Below are 12,203 nucleotides of genomic sequence, written 5' to 3' on the forward strand. Positions count from 1 at the left end.
TCGAGACGATACGGGGTCTCCGCGGCCGCCTCTGCCTCGACAGCCCTGCCTCGCAAGTTGGCCGTGACCTTCCCCGCGTCGACCATGGTCTCTTCAACCAGCCTTGGTCCCCCAACGCCAAATGGGAACAGGGTCGGGAACGTCCTGGCAAAGAAGGACGCCTCAAAGGAATCGGTAAACTCACCCCCCCGCGAAACCCGGATGTATGGCTCACAACCACCGTCGCCACGCCCCCGAACCCCCCCGGCTAGGGACCCGACCCACGCTCTCGGGCCCGCACGGCCGTCGTCGGCACCTTCACCAACAGCGTCACAGGCAAACTGCAGCTTCTCCACGTCCGCGACGTCTGGCGGTCCGTCGAGCGCGAACATGCCAGAAGACGTCACCTCGTTGATCGCTGGAACGTTCTGGTCGGGGCAGGCGTCACTTCCATCGCGAACCGCGCCTTCTCCGTTGGGCCCGTGACCTTCACCCTGGCCGCCGGCTTCTTGTCCTTGGTTGAGCAGGGCGAAGAGCTCCTCGATCTCCACCGGCCCTCCTCGTCCATGGCGCGTTCCGTGGGCGGCACAACGTGCGCCGTCCGCGCTTTCTCCCACCCAGACGGCTCGTTCCGCTCCATACGATCGCACACCGACGACGGTACCCGTGTATCGAGTCTCCCCAGCTCTCCATCTCCGCCGCGTCGATCTCGATCTCGGCGTAGTGGGGTTGTTCCGCTTCAGCCAGACAAGGGCCCTCTCGACCACCCGCCGCCTCACCGACAAGAGACTCGACAGGTCGCTCGGTGCCGGCTTCTCCGCGCCCTGCCACGAGATGTGGATCTCGTCCAGTGCTTGCAAAAGGGGTGCGGGAGCACTTTGTGGCCAGCTCCTGCACATTGTTCGGAAACACTGTGATGTGGCCCTGACATGCCTCGGATACTTCACGCTCTGCCTCTGCCCGCCCGGAATGCTATATCTCGTGACAAACCCGTAACATGAGTTCAGCGAGATGAGCTTCTCTTCGACCGGCGTCAGTCCCTTGAGCTCATCGGGGAACATGTGCTCGCAGCCAAGGCGACTGTGAAGGTGGATCGCCGGCGACAGGCTCCTGCGCGCCAGGCATCGGCCACACTCGGCGCACACCGACACGGACTCGCCCTCGGAAAGCAACCCGGCATGAAAATGGTGAGTGGCCGCCCTTTGGTACGCAGCTTGACAGCCACTGATCCCACATAATCTCCTTAACTCTCCGCCCGTACACTTGCCGTAGCACAGCATGCAGGTCCGTATCGGCAACGTGCTCGCATCATGAAACGCCTGATAGAAATCTCGCACCGTCGACACCTTCCTCTCGAGCGGTATTGGCGTGCACCACGTCTGATCGTTAGACAATCTCTCCTTCAAGGCAAAGTCTTCCTCCAAAAAGCGCAGCACACTCGCCAGGTCTTCGGCCTGCAGCTCCCGTCTCCTATGCCTTCCGATTCCACTTCGGACCTGTTTTATCGCGCGCCCATCCCGGCTAGGAAGACGGGCTCTCTTCTCCCGCCTCCGGGACTGCCTCTGTCCGCGCAGCGAGCCGTCCGCTGCCTCTGCTGCGCCATCGTCCACACCCACCTGTGCCCTTGGCCGCCGAACCGGTCCCCGACGGAGCTTGGGCAAACCCCGTGCAATCGATGCTGCAAATTGCGCCGTTCGTCTTAGGTCTTGGAAAGTCGTATCCTTGGGCTGGATAGGTCGGACCGTCGGTCCCTTTCGAACGAACACCCGGGACACCGCCGGTCGCCGCCTTATCTCCCTGCCCGTCACCTTCAGGACCCTCTCCTGGGGCAAAACGGCCGATGAAGGGGTGGACTGTTAGAGCCCACTGCCCCCTGGTCTCCACGTTCTGTAGGCAACACGAACCTCGGAAGCGGACTCGGTGACTGACGTTGCGCGGAATTTCCGCTGCTGACCAAATTACGGGACTTCCGTGCTCTGCTTGACCGCAAACCGCCTCGCGGCGGTCTTCTCGGCAGTGACTTTGCGATCGCCTCTGCATGCTTTCTCCATGCGGTTTCTTCGACCGCAGACTGCTTAGGCTGAATCAGCCGGAACGTTAATGCTTCATTCGCCACTGATCTGTATCTCCCGAACCGCCCCAACCTTGTCTCCCGTGCTCCGTGCCCTTCTCGGAGTTGCCCTGTATCATCTCCGCACCCCGAAACAGGCACTCCCCCGTTCCTACCCTCTTCTCCATCCTCGACTGACAACGAACAGGCTCCACGGTGAGCGGCCGCCTCGCCTAGCTTCCCTGCAGGACTGTCCGCCATGCTACTGCCTCCTCGACGTCGACTAGCGTGGATTGGCAACAAGCTAGAAAGTTTTGGCTCCGGAGCACTTCCACTTGGATAATCTCGCTTCTTGGCGTACACTATTTCTTTCCGAGTGGGAAGCTTCCTAACGATCACTACTCTCATGGCCGTGGCGTTTCTTCCTTATAATGCTTGCCTATGGTACCGAAGCGATGCAATACTACTACCCTTTGTAATCCCCATTTACCCTCCCTATGTGCGTCCACCGTCCCGGCCCTCGGCTGGTCTCCACGTGCGACCTGCTACCCCAGCTTTGCCAAAGGCGGCCCTTCCATCGCCGTGCTCTCTTTGCGCACTCCAGCGAATCCTGGCTACTGCCGACCTCCGGCACATGGGGTGGCCGCGCCAACCGCCCGCCGCACACTTCCAACCATACTCTCCGGCCCTTCCAACGCCGTCCCACCCACCTTGCGCATCAGTTGCTCCATCAATATCTGCCACTCCACCTCGTCGAGCAACAGCCAAAAGGCTGCCGGCGATAACATGTCCACGGTGTCCTCGTGCAACCGGACTACCCGGCTAGGTTTGCTCCTCGCCACCACCAACGTCGCATCAACGGCCTTCATGCTAAAGCGACAGCCAGGATCCCCCTGCCTGTCCTCTTGTAGTCGCTAGCCACCGGAGTTTCGACTTGCAAACCCTCCTGGAGAGTTCTCGTGACCAACTCGCATCCTCCTCCTCAGGTCGTCCCCTATATCCGACTTCACCGTGTCCCAATAGTGGACTCGACACGGTCGGCACCCGCCTCGCTCAGCCGCACGCAATGCCCATCCAACTACCGACGACCGTCAAAAAGGGACCCCTGCAATACTACCATAACCTCTTTCTTTCCTTCACTCTCATTCGTTATTGTCGCCTTTGCTATCTACTCCATGCAACGATGACACCGAAGGGTACTGCTGGACTTTCTTTCTCCGCAGACTTACCCACACTAACCTTACTGTTCGCCGACCTCCAACTTCTCGCGACATAGTCATCACCCCTACTCAACTTCCAACCCCCGGCTCCCTACTTCACTCACGACCATAGAACCAGATGGTCGAGACTGTTCAAGAACCTCGCCAGCTCATTCCCGCATACCCCCGCTTCTGATCTATCACCTAGGTAGCATTCTCTGACTCTTAAGTCTCCCGACCCTAGCCGCGAGCCCTCTTTCGAGCAGCAAGAAAACCTGCTTTATAGGATGCCCACCTCCACTCTGCGTAACCCCTCATTTACACTTCCACGGTGACTACATCTGCCATGTTCTCACGATGTCGGCCTCCCAGCTCAACGTCGATACCTCGTCCTCCCCGCGGCAACCTCTTGACAGCCAGAAAATGCTGGCGCCGACATGTCCATGATGGCCTTTGTCCAGCCCGGCTGCCCGGCTAGGTTCGCCTACCAGAATGAGCATCGTGTCAAAGGGCTCAACGCAGAAACCCTAGCGAGGGTCTTCCTTCCCACGCCCTCATGGCTGTCGACTCCGGAGTATGCAGCAATCCGGTCAGATACTGGCAATCCATCGACCTGCATCTTCTTCAGCCTTAATATTTCCATATACAACCAACAGATAATCTCCTCGGAATGGACCGAACAATGGTTCTTCATGGTCGGCCGTGTTCATCCCTTTGCCCTGACGTGGGAAATCGAGCGACGTGATGGCTTGAGTCGGACGATGATAACATCACAGAATACACCGTCCCCGCGCTTATAGTCCGCGATCACAGCTACCAACCGTGAGTCTATGCTCCAAATCTCTCTGTCGCCACTGCCCTCCTGACGATATCCATAGAATTGTCACTCGCACCTCAGCTCGGTGGATACTTTCCCAACGATACAACCCATTGTCTCCTTCACGGGACCTGTCATCGGCTCCGGCCGCGACCTCCTGCATGGAAACTCGGCTGCGGCCCTTGACGACACCCAGCTGAGCTGCTGCGGCTTTGTCCAGCTCTCCACCTTTATTTGTCCTGGGATTCCCGGCAAACCCCTTCAAGGGCTTTCACCCTTCCAAGTTTTCGTCATCTTCCCCATTCACGCTAATCCTTGACCTCCCTATGCAAGAAGATGACCGAGAGGCGCGACAGCCAGTTCCAGTCGAACACTCTCTTCACCTGTACGGGCAAAATCGCCGGCTTACTGGATCACCAGATCATGAAACATGCCCCGGCTTTCGACCAAGACTATATCTTCATCGTCGTCCCCGACACGTGGACTTTCCACGACAAGGCCATGTCCGACCAGGCTTCTGCAACACAACTACTGCCGACGACACCCAAGAGCGCGGTCGGCAATCCTCGGACTATAGCGTTGCGTTGGCCAGGTTTACCTCTACGAAGAAACCCAAGGCCGCCCAAAGCCCCGCCTCCCCACGCCGCATGCTTCTGGCCCAGTCGATCCTTATGCTGGCATCAAGTCGGTCATTGCCCGATCCCTACCAAACCCCAACCAAGAGACCGCGACTTTCTCCCGAAACTTCCACCATAATCACCGACTGTGAAGGTCAAGACTCCCAAATCCGATACCTCCTCCTTTCTGTCCCCGGAAGACCCGCAGAGTCAGAGACGGACACCGAACAGGTCAATCACCAAGACACATCCGCCTCTGGCTCTATCAGACCTCCCGCGTCGATATCTTCCCGACCACTGCGCGCCCGACGTCCGCCCAAGAATATTCTCTAAACTTTAAAGCATCAAACGAAACAATACAACATGACAACATGTCTCATCATCCTCAAAATCAACTGCCAAAGGCTCGAATAGCACATTCTCTTCTCTTCTTGTTCTCCTTTTCATGAAGACGATCAAGTCAAAACTTCCCCAATATACTCCTTATTCTGTTTATACCTACGACTTATACCGGTAGCACATGTAAATTTTCCGAGCCTTCCACTCGCCCAGACATGCATTACCCACTCACATCTCTCTTCAACCCTGCCGTCTCTCCACGCCCTTTGAGTTTGCGTCTTTTTAAACAAAATCTCCCTCCAGCGGCCTAGCCTGCCTCCCCGACGCTCTGTCTCGGTTTCACTCACGATAATGCTCTACGTCTCTCGCCGTGTCTCGTATCTCGACCTCACTCTTCTTCCTGTCTCCAATCTACTATCGCCAACTCTCTCTCTCTCTTCTGTAGCCAACTCTTCTCCGGTTCTCTTGTCGCCAAATTTCGTTCCGAAAGGCTTCTTTGCGCGAGCCGCGGCTGGCGAGCCTTCCTCTCGTACTCAGTCAGAAAGCAAGGCATAAAACCTCCTCTGATTGGCTAATTGGCCTGGCCCGTGCTCAACTCGTGCGCGGATTGGTCGACTGATAACGTCACCAAAGGAAGGCCCGCAAAACTACCCTGAGCGTTGACTAGGAAACTAGCTTGCTTGGCAAAGTCTTCAGGAGTTTTCAGTTCTTCCTTTCTTCCATGCGGTCAATTTGTTGCGTTGCTATGCACGATTTTGACTGAATAGCCCCCGTGCCCCATACTCCTTACACTAAACTACATGGCGGCTGCTCCTTTCTGTCGAACCTGTCAAACCACATCAGTTTGTTAACGGTATCTAGGCTCACACATGACCTCCGGCTGCCGGCCTACCTCTCAAGATTCCCTGGCTACCCTGTCTCCGGAAGCAGTGCAGTTTCCTCCTGATCATTCAGACCTGATCTAATTACCTGAAAGACAGCCTCCCCATCGAGATCTATCACGGTATTACACGTAGGACGTCGCAGAGCCTCCCTGCCCGAGCGAAATCGAGCAGTCTAGGTGTTTATGGTGTGGATACATATACAGCCAGATGGAGGACGATATACCCCAGGCGGTTCGGAACTGCCATACCTGCAAGCAATACCTGCCCGAAGTCGAATTTCGAAGCGTCAAGGACCCTACGAAGTTTACAAGAGACTGTGCTAGCTGTAAGGCACGCCGAAAGGAACGGGTAACCGAATCTCGAGCCGCCGTTGCCGCAATGCGGAATATCGCCTTGAGGCTATCGCCACGCAGAACCAGGAAGAGGACGGATTCGCTAGCTAACCTGACGCCTCCAAAGCGGACTGCGCCAACGCCTGCGTCTGTGAACGGCCCACAACCTCATGTCATGCCTGCTTTATTCCGTGGCCAGGCGCCTGCACTGGGACTGCCTATACCTCCGCTGGGGCCATCTACCCTAAGTGCTGTTGGGGGACCTTCCCCTATCCCTCCTACCCATGTCCTGCCAACAGTAGTTCTGGGCACGCCGATTCAAGACACTGCTTCTACGGCACCTGTTGTGCAAGGCACCCCTGTACCACAGGAATCGCTTCCTACCACTCCTTCATTATTGCCACAGTGTCATCGCCGCGGCCGTTATACTCGTCAAGGCACACAGCCTCAAGCGCGACAGTTTGGTCAGAGTATTGATCCGCCTTTTACAGGTGACCTTAACTTGCCTGCCCTTAGTGAGGAAGATCAAGCTCTTGTGAGGGAGTTCTATACTGCGCTGAATGACGACAAGATGCATAGTTGCATTCGTTGCCAGGAGCGTTGGTTCGATATGAAGCGAAATAGCTTGAAAATCTGCAGCCGCTGCATTGGTCGAGACAGGAAGAAAACCCCTCACGAGCCCTACTTCTTTAGCGCTGCGAACAACCTTGACTTCGGGAAGTCCCCGGCAATCTACCTGATCTAACAATGGTCGAGGAGATGCTCATTGCTAGGGTTCACGTACACGTGAAGGTCCTGCAGGTACGTGGCGCTCAATATAAATATCGCGGTCACGTTGTCCACTTCCTTCGCAATGTTGGCAGGCTATTTGAAGAGCTCCCAGTCCTACCTGAAGAGCTAGATATCGTCCTCCTGCGGCCTACTAATATGGAGGGCGACCCTCGCTTCCGGCAACAGTTTGCTCGCGATTTCCGGGTACGCCGCCCATGCCTGTTGGCCTGGCTGCATTACCTACAACGCCACCACCCGGGCTATCGCGATATCGCCGTGAGTCAGGATCGCCTGCACCGGCTTCCTCTTGATGGCAACATAGTTGCTTCCATTGCCAGCCAAGTGGCTGACATGCCTGACGGCGAGGTCCCCCAAGGGCCCGTTGAGGAGGCTGTGGAAGAGGATCCTAGCGACGCCGACGCATCAGCGATCCCGAATTTGCAAGTTTCCGATACCGAATTGAACGCTCTGCAGTCCCGATTTCTTGATGGTGCCCCTAACCCTGAGCGCATGACTGATCTGGAGTATATGCCGCGTAGCGCGCAAACTCTCCACCGGATGCCGCTGCCTTCCATTCGCAGGACCCCTATCGACGAATTCAACCGTTCCCAGCCGCTGCTAACGCTCGCGTTCCCTACCCTCTACCCTGACGGCAAGGCCGACTTCGTGGAGCCTCGCCTACGGAGCATCACGTACCAGGACTACCTTGGCCATGCGATGAGATGGCATGACGGACGTTTTGCCCGCCATAAGACGTGGCCTTTCGTCGCCCTCAACACGCTGTTACGTGCGCAGGTCCGAAAGCGAAGTGACTACTTCGTCAAGCAACGCGACAGCCGCCGTCAACCCCTTACACGCGCTGACCTAGAGGAAGCGATGGCTGAGCCTGACGAGCCAGAGGCTCAGGACCTGATCCAGTCGATCACGCGCCAAGCCGCGGTAATCAGGGGCACCCGGCCGTATTGGTATAAGCAAAGAAAGGAATTGGAAGCATATGCCTACAATCTGGGCAGACCTGGCCTTTTCGTTACTGCAAGTGCGGCCGATTACCACTGGGAGTCCCTATATCGTCACATGCCTCGATTCCAAGAGTGGAAAGCAGCTCCTGAGGCGGCGCGCATGGTCCTGTCCCGGCAACTACTGCGAGACAACGCCCACATCGCCGCTTACCACTTCCATAAGCGTTATACGCTGTTTAGGACTACTGTCCTGAAGCAGAAGTTCAACCTAACGGACTTTTGGGGCCGTTACGAGTGGCAGGGCAGGGTTCCAGTCACCACCACGGCCTATATTGGCTAAGTGGCCACCCAGACTTAGATCCTGACAACGATCAGTCCGGAGCAATTCGCCCGCATCTGGGGATATCACGTATCTGCTGTCAACCCAGAGCCTCAGCGAATACAGGCGCCTGGGGAAGGGAATCTGATCGGCAATCTATTGGAGCAGCCCTTACGGTTCAGTTCCTATCAATGGTGGTCAACCGCGTGCAACGCCACCGCTGCAACAACTACTGTATGCAGCTCAATAAGCATACCAAGCAGGTGGAGTGCCGCTTTGGATTTCCCCACGGACAGCGCCTGCTAGCCTCCTTGACAAGGTTCCTCATTCTAAGCACTGGAACTTCAGGGGCGAGGAACGATGGCCAGATTAACCACTACAACCGCTTGCTTACCGTTGCGTGGCTAGCCAATACAGATGTTTCGCCCTGCACGAGCCTCCAGCAGGTAATCGATTACGCGGCCAAATACTGCTCCAAGTCGGAAAAGAAGAGCGAGTCTTTTGCCCAGATTGGGAAGGCTTTGATGTCCCGGGTCAAGGACCACAACCCCCTGATTTCCTTCACGTCAAAGCTCCTTAATCAGCTGGTTGCTGAGCGGGATTACTCGAAGCAGGAGGTCAGCCACTTGCTCCTCGGCCTGCCGTTACAGGAAGGCTCACGAACCTGCCTGTACGTTGACTGTCGTAATCCTGACAGGCATTCCCGCTCCTCCGTATTGATGGCGATGAGGTTGACGAGGCCCCCAACGTTTTCGAAAAGTACTGTCAACGCCCGGAAGCCCTAGCGGACCTAAACTACGTCTCCTTCCTGAAGTGCTGGAATTTCCGCCCTAGGGACCCTTCCAAGTGGAAGCAATGGCAGCCAGGCAACGTTAACGGTAGGCCTCGTGTGCTGGTTTACTTTCCTCGCTATCAGGCTGCTCCAGAAGGCCAACAGTGGCTAGATTACTGCCGTGCAAAGCTAACATTAAACCACCCACATCGGCGGGGTGATGATCTCCTCACATTTGATGGCCAGCTTTTGGTTCTCACGCTGAGGCCTTCTCCTATTGTTGGCAGCACCACAGTCATGGTGATGACCATTACGGTCGGCCAAAAGAGGCTCGATTACAGCCTCAAGATGATCAATACGAGGCTCTGCCTGTGGAGGAAGAATTTGATGACGAAGACTGGATTCGCCTCGCCGCCCTTTACCTGACAACCCCTTACCCAGGAGGATCTTGACCTACTTGGCCGCCGCGATATCGACGTCAATTACGACTGGACACGGCATGTGGGTACTTATCCGGAACTTCGAGACGGCTACTGGAAAGACCTTATCGCTAGCCACCCCATGGCCAACGATGTCGAGGTCCTTGGCCTCACTGGCGTAATACGCTGAACCCACAACAACGGCTCGTGTACGACACATTCATGGGTCACTTCCAGGCGCAAATCCTACTCAAATCCTTCTCCACGTTGATGGCGGTGGTGGCACAGGCAAGTCATTCCTTATCAAGGTGCTTTCTTCCCATCTTCAAGCAGCCGCCCTACCGAATTCTAGCCCTATTTGCCGCGTGGCGCCAACAGGCGTTGCGAGTAACCAGATACAAGGCAGCACCATTCATTCGTTGCTACGCCTCCCAGTAGGTGGTACTTTTACCGACCTTCCCCCAGCCGACGCAGCCGCCCTTCAGTCCCGCCTACGGCACGTCAAATACCTCGTTATCGATGAAAAGAGCATGCTAGGGCTTGAGCAGCTCGCGCGGATCGATTCCCGTCTGCGGCAGGCCTTTCCACAGCGTAGCCTCGAGTTCTTCGGTGGTGTGAGCGTCTTGCTTGTGGGCGATTTCTTCCAGTTACCACCAGTCCGACAGAAGCCCCTGTATTCGACTAGCACCAGCCTGTCTTCGTTGGAAAGGAGAGGGCAGGTGGCCTACCGGCTATTTGACCGCACCGTCTTCCTGACCACGGTACAGCGCCAGGTTGGTGATGACCAGGCCCAGTTCCGTCAGGCGTTACAGGAACTGCGTGAAGTCAAGTTATCTATACCATCCTGGAACCTCCTTAGCAATCGGGTACAGGCCAGGTTGACGCAGAGCGAGGTTGACGGCTTCAGGACCGCTTTGCGAGTGTATTCTACAAAGGCCCGGGTCAACCAATACAACCACGAGCATATGGTGCACCTCAACGCCCCGGCAATACAGGTCGAGGCAAAGAATCAAGGCAACGGCGCGGGACAGGCATCAAGCGACAGTGCTGGCAACCTATCTAACAAGTTCCCTGTTGCTAAGGGCACCAGGGTGATGCTCACGACTAATCTGTGGCAGCCAGCTGGCCTAGTTAACGGTGCTCAGGGTACTGTATACGATATCGCCTGGAACGCAGGCGCCGACCCGTTGGAAGACCCCCCAGCCGTTATTATGGTGGACTTTGATAGCTACGACGGACCGCCGTATCTAACAACTAACGAGGGCAGGAAAATCTCACCCATCCTCCCAGTCAGGCGAGACTTCCTTGTGGGCAACGAGACCTGCGCTCGCACGCAGTTTCCTGATGGTGGCGTTTGCTATCACTGTTCACAAATGCCAGAGCCTAACGAAGGATCAAATAGTTACTGATCTCGCTACACGCGACTTCCAGGCCGGCATTAGCTATGTTGCTGTCTCACGGGTTACGTCGCTGCAAGGCTTACTCCTTGAGGTGCCTTTCGATCGTCAGAGCCTCTATAACCACACGCCGACGGAAGGTTTACACGCCTGCGTTTCCTACGTACCGCGTTCACGACTAACTATAAGGCAGGGATGAAGATGCGCCTCGCTGACCAACAACGGCGTCAGGGTCAACAGCTGACCGACCCACCATATCCACCACGCTACCTTGACTAAACGGCATGTTCCTCTAAGCTGCGGGGAAAGGGGAGGTTCGATATATAGTATATAGTTATAGTTAGGTTGGGCCTGTTGGGAAGCAGCAGAGACTCCTAACTATCAGTCAATTCCCTCAGTGCAGGTTTGAAGCGGTTTGAACAGCTGGTGTGCCCGCGGCAGGCGAATGGGGGGTTCTAGGGGGTCTCCCCCTAGGAAAGTGAATTGCAGGTTACGATATTTACCCTTCGGGCTGGATATTCAGCCGTTAAGCCCCTTGCCTTGGCAACTTAACGGGTGTTCGAAGTATTTTACTAAGATCCCTCGATATGCTTCTCGACAAGTGCAGTAGGTTCCTAGAGTTGCCAGCCGTATCAGCACGCCGCCGGCAATCAGACGCCTCGTCAATCACGGGTAGGAACTCACACCAAAAACTTTTGCAAGAGGTGAACCAGAATTATAAAGTGGCTAAGAGTTGCCAGCCGTATCAGCATGCCGCCGGCAATCCGACTCCTCGTCAGTCACGGGTAGGAACTTACACCTGTATTTTGAGGTCCATCAGGGTTTATAATACCCTTCTCAATAAGCCAATTTTTCCAAGATTCAGGAAGAAGACGACGAGCAGGACCGCGTTTAAGACCAAGATTTTCAAGACCTTCTGGAATAGCACCACCAATAGCAAGAGCAGAACCTCCTAATCTGGTGGCTCCGGACGTCTTGGGCTGCTTTGCTGCGGGCTTGTTGGGCTTTTCTTTTGGCGGCTTTTGATTCTTGTTGGCCTCTTGGTTCTTCTTCGGTTCCTCTTCGCCCTTCTCAAGTGGGCCACACGCGTCTCTGCTCCATAACTTTGCTTCCTTTCCGCCACACTTGAAAATTGAAGGGAAAGGGCTGGATTTATTTGGGTTAAGGTTGATTTTTTTTGGCGTAGAGAACGCTCCATAATGCTCCGTATTATAGCCATCATTTCGAATCCATTCCTGTTGCCCATTCTTATCAATTTTCCAGGCACCAGTTATAGCTTCGCCAGGAGTTCCACCAATTGATGAGAACTCCTGGTTGCGTATCTCCGCTGCGCCCCGGTATTTATCCAA

The 12,203-nt window shown here is 55.7% G+C and overlaps 2 protein-coding genes across 2 annotated transcripts; both read left to right on the forward strand.

Annotated features, from left to right (window-relative positions):
• Positions 1–7,144: 7,144 nt before the first annotated feature.
• HRG_07212 (ATP-dependent DNA helicase PIF1) lies at positions 7,145–9,464 on the forward strand (the record flags this gene model as incomplete). Its single annotated transcript, XM_044865683.1, has 7 exons — positions 7,145–7,192; positions 7,379–7,775; positions 7,857–8,024; positions 8,079–8,249; positions 8,615–8,936; positions 9,101–9,144; positions 9,334–9,464. 7 exons carry the CDS (start codon positions 7,145–7,147, stop codon positions 9,462–9,464), a joined length of 1,281 nt encoding a protein of 426 aa, XP_044719645.1.
• A 523-nt stretch (positions 9,465–9,987) lies between these two features.
• HRG_07213 (ATP-dependent DNA helicase PIF1) lies at positions 9,988–11,133 on the forward strand (the record flags this gene model as incomplete). The annotated part of the gene is made up of 6 exons (XM_044865684.1): positions 9,988–10,281; positions 10,330–10,398; positions 10,453–10,603; positions 10,652–10,746; positions 10,838–10,994; positions 11,048–11,133. 6 exons carry the CDS (start codon positions 9,988–9,990, stop codon positions 11,131–11,133), a joined length of 852 nt encoding a protein of 283 aa, XP_044719646.1.
• Positions 11,134–12,203: the final 1,070 nt, after the last annotated feature.

The sequence above is a fragment of the Hirsutella rhossiliensis genome (assembly GCF_020360975.1).
Source record: "Hirsutella rhossiliensis strain HR02 chromosome Unknown scaffold00007, whole genome shotgun sequence".
Classification (NCBI taxonomy): domain Eukaryota; kingdom Fungi; phylum Ascomycota; class Sordariomycetes; order Hypocreales; family Ophiocordycipitaceae; genus Hirsutella; species Hirsutella rhossiliensis.